Source organism: Mytilus californianus, unplaced genomic scaffold, assembly GCF_021869535.1.
Source record: "Mytilus californianus isolate M0D057914Y unplaced genomic scaffold, xbMytCali1.0.p SCAF_5, whole genome shotgun sequence".
In the NCBI taxonomy this organism is placed as follows: Eukaryota; Metazoa; Mollusca; class Bivalvia; order Mytilida; family Mytilidae; genus Mytilus; species Mytilus californianus.
The window spans coordinates 101162829-101181399 of NW_026262701.1; the positions used below are offsets into that span (position 1 = coordinate 101162829).

General features: G+C 31.9%; 2 protein-coding genes across 6 annotated transcripts in view; one reads left to right on the forward strand and one right to left on the reverse strand.

Moving 5' to 3' along the window:
* Positions 1 to 5199, reverse strand: LOC127702161 (casein kinase I-like). Its single transcript, XM_052206267.1, has one exon. It carries the CDS (start codon positions 5059 to 5061, stop codon positions 4087 to 4089), a length of 975 nt encoding a protein of 324 aa, XP_052062227.1. The 5' UTR covers positions 5062 to 5199; the 3' UTR covers positions 1 to 4086.
* Positions 5200 to 7738: 2539 nt separating this feature from the next.
* The window catches only part of LOC127702137 (lysophosphatidylcholine acyltransferase 2-like), a 45828-nt gene continuing 34995 nt past the window's right edge, over positions 7739 to 18571 (forward strand). The window contains exons 1-3 of one of the 5 annotated variants that reach the window (XM_052206235.1): positions 7739 to 7934; positions 12909 to 13051; positions 16236 to 16450. In XM_052206235.1, coding sequence (XP_052062195.1) covers positions 7830 to 7934; positions 12909 to 13051; positions 16236 to 16450 — 463 coding nt within the window. In that variant the 5' untranslated portion in view covers positions 7739 to 7829. The other 4 variants (XM_052206234.1, XM_052206237.1, XM_052206236.1 and 1 more) reach the window with 4 other exon arrangements.

Consider the following 18571-nt stretch of genomic DNA (forward strand, 5'->3'; position numbering starts at 1 on the left):
CAGTTTTCCAACATTTATTAAAACTTCAGATTCATACATTTAATAATTTACATTACAAAATAACAACTATATGGAGGTACATAGAGACCTAATTTATCAGTTCAATGTCATTCGTTTATATCCTCATTCATACCACTATCTCAGACTCACATTTCTCCAAGCTAAAGAAAAAAATTCTAGATTATCAGTAGATTCAGTAATCTACATGTATCTATTATGATAATTGAGCCCTATATAAAAGCCACACAAATAATATTCTGTTCATGAATGTTAACTTCAAAGTGTAATATGCCATGTGAACATTTTTAACTTCACTATAATACATGTACATGTATGAACAATATTAATTTATTCTTGTATGGAAAATTAAATGGTGTTTGCTTCTCCTCTTCATCCAATGTATATAAAGAATAGTTTTTAGTGAATAAATGTCTAACACATTATCACAAAATATAGAAAAAAATGTAAGTGTGCCAACTTGTGTGTGTTTTACATTCAATAAAAATTTCATTATGTATTGTGCATGGATTTTGGTTGGTAGTAGAAAAATATATACGTGTGATCTGAAAATTATAGATTTTACTTCAACCAAGTGATCTTTTCCTCATTATATTTCACCAATATCCTTCATCAATTTTGATAAAAAAAAATCTTTATACTTTATCTGAACTGTTTAGCAATACAAGTAATTTTGCTTTTAATGCTCCACTTGACAATTTGCCAAATGTGTACAATGTTGTCTTTCAGGAAATGCTTTACATGTAATTTATGGTGTTCTACTTGTACATGTACAAAAAAATGTACTTTCAAATAATTTATTCTATTTTTTTGTAATGTCAAGTCCAGAACAACTTATTTCCTTCCCTTTAGGGCAAATAGAATTCATTAAAACTTTTTCTGTTTCTTAAAATTTCTCCTTCTGGAACTTCCACACGACTGGTAGATCTTAAAAAAATTGATCAGTACTGATTTGGAACATCACTTTTCCTTTGTGATAAGAAAATCTTTTGCTTCCTAGCATAAATATGGAAAAAATACAAAATTTCTAATTTATATAAATACTTGTATAATTAGATACCCTCCCAAAGGAAAAACTTGACCTAGATAAATAATGGGAGGCAACTGTTGGAATTATAAAAATAAGGAATATAACAGAACACACACATGTATTATAATACATGTACAGTACAATGTGTAAGCAAATGTACAGGTATTTTTGTCAAAGTAAACATGGTAAATATATGTAAATTAAAATATACCAAAATTCTTTAAAAAGAAAAAAAACACTACAAAGAAAAAATAACAAATGGGCTCCCAAGATGTCAACTGCAACTGCAAAAATGCATAATGCTGATTGTTCACAATGCAACTGTACAAAAAACCATGATGCAGATGTACCTTATATTCATGAACATAGATCATTGTTCAAATGTACAAAAATGATGATGCTGATATAAATAGCATTACTTTACTGCACAAGTACATACACATGAAGTTGGTGTACAATGACCATTGTTAAAAAGCTATGTTATTTAGGTCTATTAAAAGAATAGGGATAAATTTTAAAAAAGCATTTTGTTATGTTTATCATTGCGAGGAATTTCAATTTTCACACACATTCATATGAGCCAAAACATTATACATGAATATGTACACTAAATGTTTTATAATGTACATGTATATAGGATACAACAAAAAATTATAATCAGATATGAAGTACATTTGTTATTATATTTATATCGTAAAATTTTATAACTATGATTTCCTGTTTAAAAGTGTACAGTATTAAATTGAGACATAAAAAAAATTGCATGTACATTATTATATTACCTTATTTCAAAATGATTTTAACAGAAAACGTCAACAATTACACATGTTACGTATACATATACATGTGTGGTGAGTACTTAATAGATATAATTAAGACCCTCCAATTAAAAAAATAAGTGTGCATGTACATGTTCATAGTATACATGTATCAGATGTATCCATCTTAAGACTATTTAAATAGTTAACTTAAAAAGCTGTGTATAAACATGTTGAGTTCAAAAGACATTTATAACACAAGGTAGCACTACAGTTATTTTAAATTTATCAATATTTAGACTCATTAAAAACATATTTTGTTTTCAAATTATCTTGAACTGTCATTTGACCTGCATGTACATGTACTTGCACAAATGTATGTTATACAATCTCACATATTTAAAAGTTTTGTCTTAACATTCTGTAAATTTTTAACATACATACATGTATCGAATTATAGTTATCTCGTACCATTGTAAACTCGTACCACTTAACAAAAACTCGTACCAATGCAAACTCGTACCACTGCTAACTCGTACCACGGTAAATTCATACCATTGTAAACTCGTACCAACTTATTTAAATGCATTAAAATGGTGTTTAATGATGAATATATACTTTAATTTCACTCAATACCTCTTAAGTCTGTAAAATGTATGTAATTTGAAATTACAATAACCAATTTGTAGCTAATTTTCCTTGTCTAATTGGATAGAGAAAACCGTGGCAGATTGGCTTTGTTGTATCCCTTGAATAGACTCTTTTTTAAACTTTTACTGACAACTATTTGATTTAATTTTTAATCATTCCAAATCAGTAACATTGAATAGATTTGGGTATTTTTCTATTGTTTCTAAAAGGAATTTTATTTAATGAAAGAATTTATTGATTGTGTTTTAAAGGTTTAAAATTGTTTATGACCAACAGTTAGAAAGTATGAAATTTATTTTAATACAATATTCAGCACATTTCAGCAGAATATGACCATGCTTATATGATTATACAAGTTGATTAGTTAAAGATAAAAAAAAACAAGTTGATTAGTTAATAATCAACCAATAATCACACAATCAAAGGAATTTAATATATTTATTAGCATGGTAATTAAGAAATTACATTCATATTTTTGTCTAAGTTTTCATTAAAATCTGGTATAAATTTCAAAGATATTTTAATTTTTTGTATAAAGCTTAAAAAAAAATAATCATAAAACATTCGTATTTTTGTCTAAGTTTTCATTAAAATCTAGTATAAAATTCAAGTAATTCAACTTTTTTTATTTAGTTTACCAAAAAAAAAAATCATAAAACATTCGTATTTTTGAATATATTTTTAATGGTACGAGTTTGCAGTGGTACGAGTTCTGATTGGTACGACTTCCCAGTGGTACGAGTTTACGTTGGTATGAGTTAACTTTTTTGGTACGAGTTTACGTGGTACGAGTTTACAATGGTACGAGTTAACTTGCTTCCCATGTATCTGGCATGTTTAGTCCATTAAAATCAATGTTGAGAAAATCCCAATTTATCCATTAATTATCAGAGGAAAATACGGAACTACAAACATATGTAAACCATAAGGGAACATTGTAATGGTTATTGCAGTATGATGTAAATAAACAACACTTTCTAAATGAAAACATAATCAATCTCAAGTTTTGTACATCCACCCTCCAAAATTCAAAGAATTAAAAAAACAGTACTTCATAAATAAAAACACAAGTAAAATTGTTTTGTGAGATTTCATTAAGACCAGAAATATTTCAACAAAATAAATTCATTAATTACACCATTAAATTATTTCCTTCGCACTTTCATGTCAAAAAAGTATACATTATTAGATAGGATTACTATTTACACTACACATACAGTAACATTTGTTGTAAATACATCTTTCATCAAAATATTAAAATAATTAGATACACACATGTAATGAAAAGATTAATCATCCCTACACTGATGCATTTTACAGTGTAATTAATTAAATTTGACTGCTGTTTAGCACTAACTGCTGAAATGCACCATGCCATAAATCATTCATTTAATCTTTTCTTCCAAATTTTATCACAGTGAAATTGACAATTTGAGCCATATCTTGCAACAACTCAAGATGGAACTAAATTTCCAGTTTTATAGATTTAATAACAATACAGATAATTCTCAAATTCCTACACGTAAAAGTCAAATGAACTGATCTAACACTTTCCAACACTTCCTTCAAATTTAGTTTCATATACATTTTCATTTTCTGACAATAATGCAATATCAGACTTTGGCAAATTTAGCGACCAGCGGTAGCAGCAGCTGTAGCTGTGGACTGAGCTACTTGTGCTGCCTTTTGTTTCAACATTGTCCAGTCAAAAGTGTAATCGTACTGATAGTTCAGGGTACGGAATAGAATGCGGAAAAGTTGTCGTAAGTACATATAATCTGGAGCCTCTTCAAATCTCAATCCTCTACAGTAGTTTAGGTACATAGCAAATTCAGCTGGAAAACCTTTGCAAAGAACTTCTACTGGCGTTGACATCTTTTTCTCACTAATTTTCTCATATTTTTGCTTTTTGGTATTAGCTTTCAAACCTTGCCACGGTAGACTGCCTCTGTTGAAATACATCAAAACATAGCCAAGCGACTCCATATCATCACGACGACTCTGCTCTATGCCAAGATGTGCATTGATGCTGGCATACCTGGCAGTTCCAGTTAGATTCTTATCTTCCCTATATGCAATGTGGGTTCTTGTGCGACTATCTCGGTACTTTTTGGCTAGCCCAAAGTCGATCAAGAAAACTTTGTTGCAGTGACGACCGATTCCCATCAAGAAATTATCAGGTTTAATGTCTCTGTGAATGAAATTTTTATTGTGGACATACTCTATACGTCCTATCATTTGATCTGCAAGCATTAAAACGGTTTTCATAGTGAATCTGCGTGAACAGAAGTTGAACAGATCTTCTAAACTTGGCCCTAACAAGTCCATAACAAGGATATTGTATTCTTTCTCTTGACCATACCAGCGTATATGAGGAATACCCACTCCACCTTGAAGAATTTTATAAAGTTTACTTTCATAAAGAAGTTGTGGGTGTCTAGCTTTAACAGATTCCAATTTAACTGCTACTTCTTCTCCATTTGTTATGTTGATTCCGAGATAAATATCACCAAACGACCCACTGCCTATTTTTCTCACCAGACGGTATTTTGACCCCACGAGGAACTCACTTTTTTGGGTTGAGCGATCACCGGCACTCTCCATTGTCTATATATCTTAGAAAGAGCGACTTAAATAGGTGAAAATGTTTATATTTTTTGTTTCTTTGTCAGGTTTACTTTTAGATTTTGGTTGCCATCTTGGGTGGTTGCATCGCAATGAGGATTACCCAGGGATCCATTTAGTTTACACTGCGCATGATTGAAAGGAAACAGTTGGAAATTTTGCAGTAAAGTTGTTATTAAAGACGTTTTGAGATAACCTATCAATTTATATAACTTAGCTTCTTCTTCTTTGTATAAGCTTCCTATGAACAGGAAAACCTCTAATGGTATTAGAATATAAGGATAGTTATGTAGGAAAAATGAATTTGTTTATTTTTTGTTGTATTATTTTTCAACAAACTATAATCAGCAACAAGTAGTGCTACGTAGACTTTTTTCCATGAATGTCACGTTAAAAGTTATATGTACAGTCTTAATTGGCTATTATTTTGTTTCCTTTACAAAATTATATCATTTTCATGTGTGGTTTCATGTATGCTTAAATCAATAGCTGGGGGGAAGAGACAATCAAAAGTTAATGGTTAACACAGGGAGATATTGTTTCTTTATGTAACCGTTGACTGATGTTTGTATACATGTGATATTGGCTTAAAAAGCGGCCAAGGTTCCAAAAAAAATGATTTGGTCTTGAATTCTAAAAATAGTATTCAATGATACTCAGCAAACTTTGAATTACTAATTGCTAAATTATTCTACCCAATTACAGTTTGAATTCACCTCAACAAATCAACTGGCCTAGTAAAGTAATTCAGCTTTAGTGAAAGTTTGCTTTACACTGGCATACTTGATTGAAGACATTGAAATACCGAATTCGACAATCGATTGATACAAGAACTGTTCACTTTAAAAAATTGATCGGAACAACAGAATCGATTGTTAATCGTTGATTGAACATTGACAACTCTATCTAAATTTTTAAATACTTTACTATTGCAACAATTGATTACATTGACGTTGATTGAACTACAAATTTCAATTCAGTCAACTCAATAAAACGTTACAAGACATTTATTTGAACGATTGATACGACTGATCACAATTGATAACCAGCCGTCAACTAATTCAACTGATTTCAATTTCAATCCCTCGATCGTTACGATAGATACGATTGATCACGGTTGATTATCATGCACAGATCAACCGGCTTAAATACAAATGCACACACTAGACCGTTATACATACGATTGATAATGATTTATTACCAAATATAAACTCAATCAACTCAATAAAAATTGCAAACCCCTGATCAACTCAATAGAAAAATTGCAAACACTAGATCGTTACGATACGAGTGTTTACCAAATATCAACTCAGTCAGCTGCAAACAATAGATTGTTATACGATAGATACAATTGATTACGAGTACTAGTATCTATCGTTTAATGAGACATTAATCAACCCTTAAACGATCATAACGATTGAATATAATCGGTACGATATTGACCCTTGAAAACATCATGAGACAGATGATTGAATTGATCAACTCAAATAAAACGCTCGTAACGACTGAATAAAATCGATAAGATTGTGAGTTTAGAACACAAGAATTAAGAGACAGTTGATTGCATTGATTAACTCTTTAATTATCGTAACGATTGATTACGATGGATACGATCGTGACCCTTGAAAACTAGACGAGACAGTTCATGGGCCCGTTCATTGAATTGATCAACCCTAAAACGATCGTATCGATTGATTAGTACGATCGATACGATCGTGACCTTTGAAAACGAGAAAAGACAGCTGATTGAAAAAAGTATTTACAAAAATACCGAACTCCAAGGTAAATTCAAAAAGCCTAAAGTCCATGAAAACTGACAAAATTAAACGATAGACCATATTAACTATAAAGGAACGAATGGGAATCAACTGTAATTTTTTTCGCAGAATAAATCTAGTTTCAGTATAGCCATGTTAGCTGAACCTCCCACTTGTATGACAATTGTTTCAAAATAGTTCTGTTATAATGACAAAATTGGGTGAGCAACTCAAACCGACATGATGAAATATCTTACATACTTTAAAAAATATCGTATATATAAAATATGTAAAATATCTTTTTAGCTTAATTATATATCTTATATATAGTTTATAAGATATCTTATATCTTTTTAAAGATATATTTTAATCAAATACTTTGCGATATAAATTGGATATCTTATTTAGTTTAAAAGATATCTCAATAAGTTTATAAGATATCTGATTTAATAAGATATGAAGGGGTGGCACACTTTTGGATGTGGCATACTGGTAGCCTAGCTGGGATCCTGACTCACTGCTCGACGAAGTATTAGATTGGGTCAGGATGCCAGACTAGCATATAAGGGGTTAAAAAAGTGGGGATGTGAGAAAAAATATTACAAAAAAGCCGGATTTGGGAAATGATTACCTCCTTGTTACCCCCTTAGATATCCTTACATTTAAACTGTTTGTAAAGATATCTTATTTAGATTATAAGATATCTTATTAACTTTACAAGATATCTAATTCTTATTAACTTTAAAGACATATTATCAACTTTATAAGACATCTTTTTATCTTTATAAGATATCTTGAATGTGGAATATATTTAAAAACGGCTTGCCATCTGTATCTAATGCGTTTGCGTACTCAAACCGGTTTGATGTTGTCGCGGAAATATTAGAGTTGCACTTTACTTCAAAGAACACAAACAATGGCCACAAGCTGAACCTTTCAAAAAATATACCCAATTAAGTGGTTAGAATAGACTTTGGAAACGACAACAAAATGAAACGTCAGATAGCCATTCCGCGTCAAATGTCACTCATTACACCAGAGATCTTAAACCCGTTTGTTCATAAAATTCATCTTAGTTTTATGCAAAAAATACAGGTAGGTAGATGTGAAAGACTTATAATGTACACTTCTCGACACCATTAATAGTTCAATAGATATACTCACCATCAGTATACTCTCAGCATAGAAGAACAATATGTATATATATCCCCGGGGGGGGGGGGGGGGGGGGGGGGTTACTTCCTATATTTTTAGTAGAACGAGTGTGCCGCAAAACAGGGTCCCTTTTTCATGCCCTTGATCTTGATCTTGATAGGAATAAGGTGATACATCCATGGATATTAATACACCGCGCGTGCGTCAAGTAATTTACTTAAGTGGGGCCCCCTTACAATTTCACTAAAGGTTTTAGCTGGTTCTTCTGCTGTCTGAATTTTGATGAAGATATCCGGTGGTAGTTGGTTCCAGTCTTTAATGGTATTTGGAATGAAACTGTATTTTAATGTGTCTGTTTTTGTTTGAAGTCTAAGGAAATGTTGGCTGTGCATGTTCTTGGTTGTCCTTGATGGTTTTTTCAGTTGGTCAGAAGGTAAGTTTGCTTGACCGTGTATACTTTTGCAGAAAAGGATCAGTCTGTTTTGTGTACGGCGGTCTTTTAGTGATGGTAATTGCAGTTGCTCTAAAATTGCTGTCATACTTCCTGGTTCGTAGTTGTAGTTTGATGTTATAAACCTAGCTGCTCTTTTCTGTACATTTTCCAGTTGGTCTTGTAGATATAGTTGATGTGGGTCCCAGGCAGTGCTTGCATAGTCTAGGACAGGTCGTATCAGTCCTTTATATGCCTGGAGTTTAATTTCAAGTGGACATGCTGATAGGTTTCTTTTTAGTAAGCCTAATGTCCTATAAGATTTATTGCATATCTCCTCTATGTGCTTTCCCCAGTGTAGATCATTTGTGATGTTTACTCCTAGATATTTAATAGATGTTAAAATTGGAGATCCGTATTTTTGAGAGTGTATTTAAATGATGTAATTTTCTTCTTGCGACTCAATGTCATCATGTTGCATTTAATTGGTTGAAATCTCATACCCCAATTAGTCGCCCAGTTACCAAGGGTATCTATATCTTTCTGTAGTTCTGCACAGTCATCCTCATTTTTAATTTCTCTGTAGCATATATACACAGTCGTCTGCGAACAGCCTTATTTCTGATGTTACATTTTCTGCTATGTCATTGATATGGACCAGAAATAGGATGGGACCAAGAACCGTTCCTTGAGGTACACCTGATAGGACTGTCGATGTTTTGGACTTAGTCCCATTCACTATCACACACTGAGATCTTGTAGATAGAAATGCATTAATCCAATTCAAGATGTTTTTCGGCACGCCATATTTGTGAAGTTTACTTTTTAATAGTTCGTGCGGTACGGTGTCAAATGCTTTTTCAAAATCCAAAATAAATATATCTGTTTGTTTCCTGTTGTCAATGGCAGTTGCCCAGTCATGTATTACGTTAATAAGTTGGGTTTCCCAGCTGTGTCTTCTTCTAAATGCATGTTGTCGGCTATTTAGGATGTTGTGATCTTCAAAGTGCTGCATTAGGTTCGAGCAAATGACATGTTCTAGTAGTTTGCAAGTGATACATGTTAGGGATACTGGTCTGTAATTACTTGGGATGGTTCTGTCGTTCTTCTTGAATAATGGGCATATATTAGCACTTTTCCATTCATCTGGGATGGTTCCTCTGTTGATGGATTGTTGGAAAAAGTGAGCCATTACCTCAGATATGTTAGGTGCCAATTCTTTAAGTACTCTGGGATGTATACCATCAGGGCCCATCGCTTTTGATGCATTTACATTTTTTAGTATCTTCTCCACTCCTTTGGTTGTTACTATGATGTTTCTCATTTTGTCTACATGAGGAGTTTGGTATGGAATAGATTCATATACTGTCTCGGTATAAACGCTTGTAAACTGCGTATTCAATGCCTCTGCTTTCTGTTGGTCTGAATCAGCGGTCTTATTATCATGAGTCTTAAGTGGTGGTATTCCCTGTTTGTCTGCCTTCTGGTTGTTAATATATTTGCCCTGCTGGTTAGAACAGGGTCCCCTTTTCATGTCCTGCTGGTTAGAACAGGGTCGCTTTTTCATGCATTGCTGGTGAGAACAGGGTCTTTTTTAAACAAAGTATTTGTCTAGAACAGGATGGCTTATTTAACTGTTTAAGATACAGTCTAGAACCCCGGTCTAGAACAAGGTATACATTTTCTGAGCATTTCTAGAACAGGGTATACATTTTCTGAGCGTGTCCAGAACAGGGTATGTTTTTCAATATTTCTGTTTAGATAAGGGTATGTTTTTATATGTTTTCTGGTTAGAACAGGGTATGATTTTCAATGTTTTCTGATTATAACAGGGTATGATTTGGCAAGTGCTGTTGCCAGTGTTGGCACAGTTATGCCCGAAAGGATAGTCAGTAACCCCCCTGGGATATATATATAGCTTCCTTTAGGGTGACAAGTTTTCTTGCAGACTGGTACCTTATAACAGAATTATAGATATCTCGTACCATTGCAAACTACCAATCAACTCATACCACTAATAGTATTAGCAAACTCGTACCACGGTAAATTTGTACCATTGCAAACTACCAATCAACTCATACCACTAATACATGTAGCAATAGCAAACTCGTACCACGGTAAATTTGTACCATTGCAAACTACCAATCAACTCATACCACTAATAGTAATAGCAAACTCGTACCACGGTAAATTTGTACCATTGCAAACTCGTACCAACTTATGTAAATCTAATGCACTCAAATGGTGTTAATGTTGAAAATATATTTAAATTTAACTCATTAAATCAAAAGTCTGTAAAAAGTAATACATGTAGTATATAATTTGAAAGTCACGATGACCAGTTTGTAGCTGAGTGTTCCTAGGCTAATTGGATGAAAAAGAAGAAAGAGTAATTTTGTTTTTATATGTTTTTTGTGTTATGTCTAATTGTATCTTGACTAGCAGACATGATAACGTAACATAGAATAGGTTTAATTTTGATGATTTATATGCCCCAATTTCATCAACATTCATGTATATATAATATCAACAAAATATCAAATATTACTACATTTTTTTGTTATTCATGTTATTGTTAGACCAGTCAGGGGTACTACTCATACAAGTGATTTCAGAAATTCATGTTATTGTTAGACCAGTCAGGGGTACTACTCATACAAGTGATTTCAGAATCACATCTTTAGGTGATTTTGGCTTTGAAAAATTGAAAATTTTCACAAAGTAGACACAGACTTTTTAAAATCACTGAAACAAGTAATTTGAGAAGTAAAAATGTAATCACTTCATTAAGTGTTTATAACATTTTCTTGATATTTTCCCCACAAGGCTCAAGCTTAATATTTTTTATTGGTTTAAAGACAAGGATTGCATTTAAAAAACAAATACATACATGCAGAAATTATCTTTTGCTTGATGAGCCTGTCAGTTTTGACGGTTTATCTAAAATATGCATAAACTGGAATAATTTGTAGATCAGGATATAACCTTGAAGTAGATCATTCTAACTCTAAAGAAGACAAATCAGGTTACTTAAAATTGTTGACCTTTGTTTGATTGTAAGAGTAGTTAATGAATATTTGATTACAGAAAAATTCCCAAGGGTACTTTTAAAAGCTTTAGCGCACTAACTTATTGCCCAAGTGCACTGGTGAAATTAATATACAAGAGAAAGGGATAACTGATCTATGTAGGAAAATTAAAGAAAAATTTGTCAAAATATGGAAAGTTAATGAATTAGCATTTGAAGATCAGAGGAAACACCAAAATCACTTAAATCGGTGATAACTGAATTGATCAAATCACTGAAATAGGTGATCATGAAATCACTTATATAAGTAGTACCCCTGACTGTAGACTGTGAATAGAAAGTAATGTAAAGATAACAAACAATTTAATTTTGTCTATGATCCCCTTATCACAGTCACTAAAACAGTCTAAAATTTAAACAAGCAGATAATTGTCTGCAGTTCCAATTGCCATTGCAATACAACAGACCTGATTGCTATTTGGGAATCGGTGACACTTGAGTTATTGATGACTTAACAACGAACACTTTACTTTTGTGGTATCAGACTATTTGTCTTGTGATGTCAAAATTTTACTGAAACTTCTGCGATGTCCATTAATGGCAGACAAATAGCGATAAGGTGTACATGTATGGATTTTGCCATCATGTACAGCAGATTTTGACCTGAGTCTCCTATACACTTTATTGCTATTTGTATAATAAAAATTTACAGATTAATGATTTACATGTACTAGTCATGCTAGTAGTTGATTTCTTTAATTATATTGATTTTCTATTTTCTCTTTTAATGAGTACTTTGTCCACTAAACAACTGTGTTAGTTGTCTGGTGGTAGTGTGCTTGCCTTGATTGTATTTTGGAGGTTATATGTGTTTAATCTACCACAGTCATTGTCAAACCAAATATAAAAAAGAAGATGTGGTATGCTTGCCAATGAGACAACTCTCCACAAGAGAACAAATGACACAGAAATTAACAACTATAGGTCACCGTACGGCCTTCAACAATGAGCAAAGCCCATACCGCACAGTCAGCTATAAAAGGCACTTAAAGACTTAAAAATCAGTGGGAAAGGGCACATGGTGATTTTGATTTCCTCTGTATATTGTTTTACTATGATGCCCCACATTCAATAGTAGAGGTAATATGTTTTTCTGTCTGTGTTTCTGTTCCTTCATCTGTCCATCCTCTTATCAGGTTAAAGTTTTGATTAAAGCTAGTTTGCCATGAAGTTGTGGTCACCTCAACTTTGAATCTAAGTGCAATTGTTTACTAGGATGTGAATTAAAAAAAAGTATTTGTCCTTATTAGGGTTTTGACCCAGATTCTGTGGTTCACTGAACATGGAAATGTAATAGTGCCAGTTTGCATGATGTCCTTTGGACATATATTCTTCTTTTACTTTTGACGGGAATTATGCTTAGCAATTTTATAAGACTGATGTGTTTATTTTACAGATTGTCTTCATGTCTCTGTTTGTTGTACCAATTAGACTTTTAATGATCTTCACTTGTCTCATATTCGCATGGATGTTAGCCAAAGCATCATTAGCATTCCGATCTAAGGAGGAGCAGGATAAACCAATGAAAGGATGGAGAAAGTATGTACAAATAGGAAAATTTCTTAGAAGTCCTCAGAAAGTAAAATTGTTGTACTGATTAATTAGTCTTAAAGACGATTAAAAGTGATGATAAATTTTGTAGAGCAATAAAAAAAATCTCTTGTTGGAAGTCATGCTTTAAAAGGTTGTAGTTTCAAAGAAATAAGGAAAAAATTAACTTAAGACCATTTAAAAAAACGGTACTTACCATTACTAAAGAAAATATAGTATAATTCACATTAACTAAGGGTATACATCACACATGGTTTGTAATAAAAGTTTATCCAATCAATAATGGGAGACTCCTCAATGATTAAATAATTATTACATAATTATATTTGGCATTGACTTTTTATGAACAAATGCCTTTCTTTTTTGCAATTCAGTCTTCTGCTAAACAAGATATATTATCATTTGATTATGAAATATATGACACACATGTGTACACTACATGTGCTTTCCATATGAAGGAAGGAACATGTGTTAAATCATGTGACCAAAGTATTGGAACAAATTTTTCAACAAATGTTATGCAAGTGCAATTCAATGTTTTATATTTTTAGTAAAAAAAATTGTGTATAGCCACCAATGTTATTTAAGTCATCCACACATGATTCAAATATGATTTAAATTTGAGTTTTTCTATAAACACATATGGCCGTGTCACATATGGAGCACTTATTTGAGAAGTATGATATGCCAGTACAAATATAGCTGATACTTAAGACAGAAGCACATATGGGTAATTTTACATTTGTGTAATGCTTAGTACTGACAGTAACATTAATGCTTCATGCATCAATAACATTAACTTCAAAGTTTTGTCATATAAAAGGTTCATTTGATTAGTTAAAATTTTACAAAAATGGAAGGACGTACAAAAAGGTAATTGATTTTAGTACCAGCATGCACACGAATGAATTCAATTGAAATATTTGTGACAATAAGTCATTTTGTTCTGCACATACTTTTTACAACAGTGGTTTAAAAATAAGTTTGAAATAATGATTTTAGTTGTAACTTTTTTCTTGTAATAATCAGTACAGCTTGTTATATCACTGTGTATTGGGAAATCTTAGCATGTGTCTAATTTTCGGAGTAGACATTTTACGGCGAATTTTCCCTATAAGAGCATTTGACCGTTCATTTAAATGCATTATACAAAGCCATGAAACTTGAATAATGACCACTGTGAAGATTTTACTGTCCAATCAAAGGCTCAAACTGCAAACAAAGCCTAATGGAAAAATAGCCTGATAAACAGTTTAGAAAAAGAATAAATGTACAAATTGTTTATAAACTGACTAATTCATAAGTTGTGGTAGGCCACACCAAATTAATGTCTTGTTCTTCGAATCGCTGCTTCAAATTTCCTGATTTCATTTTTTCTTTTTTTCTTTTGCTGGGAATTTTTTTTTCAGAATTCAGATTTCAGATTTTTAAGTTACTGCATATAAATTCTACTCCCAATACTGAGTTGTATCAACAATGTGGATTTTGTTGGTCAAAATGCGAAAGTGCAAAGGCCAAATGCTATACTTTGTCAGAGTAAGGATACAATATTGATGTCTGTTTTGTTGAAAAAAGTTAGGGGAAACTACAACACATTTTTGAATGTTGAGATTCAAAGTTCATTGTCAAACGGGAAATGGGGAAATGGAGTTTTCATAGGATGTCAAGTAATTGCCTGATTCAGTAAACAATATTGTTTTATTTTGAACTGATTTGAAATCTTCCCTTTTTAATCATAGACTCAAAACACAAAAGCTGTGATATCAATAACATATAAATATTGACTACATTCACTGCAACACACAAATAAAAACTCTAAAATTTAAGTGATACTAGTATAAAGATACCTGCGAATTTTGTAATGCTACTTATATTGTAACTTTCACTTCAATGACAGACACATAAAAATTGGTATCGCTTCATACATGTCATAAAAAAATCCCCCCCTATTTTCATCTGAAAAATCGGAAGAACAATTATGTTTTTTGGTGTGGCCTTATTGGATGTTTTAGAGTGATCAATTTGGATTTTTTGCACCTAATAGTTTGATGGAATGTTAATTTTAAATTGTATATTTCAATTGTAATTTAGCATGATGTTCTGAGTTTGTTTGCAGTACTGCTTCTGTTCACTGTAGTGTCATGAATGTACTTTATAAGAAAAAAAAAACAAATGCTCATATGCATATCTTGTATACGTAAATGTTTAAAATTCTTTTCCTGGATAATTTTCTATATGAAGGAAAACATAGGAATTAAACAAACTAGAAATAAATCTGTGAAAAAAATGCTCAAAAATGTTTAAACCTTCCACTCATTTGCCAAATGACAAAGTGCACTAGATTTATTGCTTTGAGATAAGAGTAAGTCAGTTACTTGTGTAAAGCAGATGCTTTACAATGATAAAAAAGAATAACAAAGAAAAGAAAAATAATGTATATTACTAGTTAGATAAAACTAACTCAATATATGCCCAAAGGCTTTTCGTAAATAAGCAGAAAAAAATACACACAAAAATATGAATATTACATGAGTGTACTGGAAGCTCACTGTGAAAACACAGTATTTTCAGGGTTGTTACACAGAAAAACCAAAAAAATAAAATCCCGCCCAACAAAATCCTAGAATTAATAGGGTAGAAACCCTGAATATAATTACATGTATTTCTTTTTTTTTCTTAACATAAATTCTATTAATATGATTACCACCTCGGTGGTCTTGTAGCGTGCTTGCCAGTTGCCTCCAGCGGGGAGATAGTGGGTTCAATATCTAGCTAGGTGAAAAACTTTAAAATTGATGTTTGCTGCTTCTCTGTTATAAAGCACATGGTATTAAGGAGTAACAGCAAGAAGACTGGTCTGTTCAAGTTAGAATAAAGTATCTGGGTAGGGTGACATGTCTTCCTATTGACTGTTACCTTGTGAACTAGCGCACCTAGTCGACTTGTGCAAAGCAGGTTTCATATTCACATCACATTAACATGTTCTTGGTCTGAATATGCATTTTTGAAATTTGCCACTGGACCTAATCAGTAACCCATCCATCATCAGGAATAACAAGATTTACAGGATTCATAGTTAATTTACTTGATTAGATTTTACACATCATAACATGTTCTATCATTATCATAGTCATATTGTATATATAACATATTTAATGTCATCTAATTCTAGCATGCTACGACCAGTAATTGTTTTGTTTTGCCAAGGCGTGTTTTTGATGGGAGGATTTTGGATAACAGTGAAAGGAAAGCTGGCCAGCTGCAAGGAGGGACCAATAATTGCTTTAGCACCTCATTCATCGTATTTTGATAGTCTTGTCATCGTATATCTAAACCTGTCAACTATTGTTGTTAAATCATCCACTGAATTCATTCCTATATTTGGAAGTAAGATAATTGTTTAGTTCCTATATTTTGAAGTAAGATAATCGTTTAGAAACTTTTTTCTTAGGGAAATTAAAAGACTTATTTTCTCATCCTGTTGAACTTGAAATTGACCTGGCATGTTTGGTGCTCTTTTGTAGTAAATTTTCTATGGTTATTCAAAGGTCGAAATAGATACCTATATATATTTAATGTTGTGTAAGAAAAATATATTTATTAACAAATTCTTTAATGAGCAATTTTGTTTTCTGGTTTGCTTAATATCATGGCTTTATTTCATTCAAGCCTTGTTTCTTTTATGATACAAATAGACCATGCTGCTGTTCAGCTTTGCCTCAGTCTGTTGCTTTTACTAAATATGACCAATATTTGGAATTTAATAATCAGTATTCATGCTATTAACAATCAAAATTTATTCATTGCCATGATTAACTAATGTTTTGGAATATAAATTAGAATTGATATTAGTTTGATACTCTGTAGTAAACAATCCTTTATAGATACCTGCATGTAATGATCTTATATAGCTTTTTGTATGTCTCTCCTTGCAGAATGCTGATTGGATAACTTTAAATGTTGTCATAATAATGGGGTATGGTCGTTCATGCTTTCATCATAGCATTTATCATTTATCACGCATGTTTCATTTTTAATATGCTTGCAAAACAGCAGCTTTCACAAACGACTAGAATTAGATTGAAATATGTCACAATTTAAAGTATTTATCTTCACATGTGATTACAGCTGTGATTTGAATCGTACTTTTTATAATGCATGTTTATTGTTATTTAAGGACGTTATTCCACAAAACTATCATGTATCTAGGAAGGGCCATTTGCTTTTTCTATGGATTCCAAAATGTAAAAGTTAAAGGCCAACCAGTAGGATCCGATGTAGCACCAATGTTGGTCTGTGCACCACATTCCACGTTCATGGATGCTTTTGTTATATTTTACTGTTCCACACTTCCTAGCAGTCTCTCTAGGAAAGAAAATTCAGCTTTACCAATTTTGGGATGTAGGTATATCGTGCATCACATCATATATGAATTGTTGGAATTCCCTTATGGTAATATTAACAGTGTAATGTCTGATTTTAACATATTCAGAAAGTTCGTACCAATTTTTATATATCTAATCTCTTAAACGTTTGTATTAATAAACATGTTTTTGAGTACCAGATTTAAAAGACATTATAAGGCATATGGCACCATTGTTTATCTATAAGTACATCAGATTTAGTTTTACTTCTTGTCTTGTTTTCCTGATTTGGTCTTAATCTTCTTCAGTGATTACCTAGCCAATTTTTACCTAATGAACTTGTTGATTAAACTTTTACTGATGTCCTCTGGACCAGCCAACATGACCCCTTTGACTGAGAAGAATAATATAGTCAATAATCAAACAAAATTATTGTCAAGGAGAGAAATGTTTTTCCAGTCAATAGCTGATTGTACTGTTTTTTTGAAAGTGTATGATTAAATTTCATGTGAGGATTTCAGGCCCACATCTGTTTAGATACAATTACTGAGTATAGTATCATGATGTTTTACTGATTATAGTATCAGTCATATATTTGCTGTTTTAATTCATTTGTGATGATAGGCTAATATATTTCATATAGTTAAAAAAGATGTGTTAAATAACAAATTATTTATTAAACTAACTCTTGGAAACTGTTAGTTTTAGATTTGACATACACTCTTTGAACAGAATGACATAGGGAAATGGAATCTAATGGTCTGACAGATTGATACTGTGAACATTTTGGATACCTTTTTTGTGTAAAAATTTTGAAATAATTTTACATTTTTTTAAGGCATTAAGGCCTTTTCCATTAGTGATTGTCAGTGTATACTACAGTGACTTAATACAGAATTTGATTTAAAGTCTTAAGTACCATTTTTCACTTTTTGTGTTATTAATTCTAATGAGAGGATGCATGTTAACCAGGACTGCATCACATTTCACTGATTACAGTTCCCATGACCTATATGTTTTATGCATGTCACTGATTACAGTTCCCGTGATCTATATGTTTTATGCATGTCACTGATGAGTGAATGGATAAGTTTGTGTTTAGTTGAAATCAGTCAACACATGATTCTTGTGCAAACAGTAGACC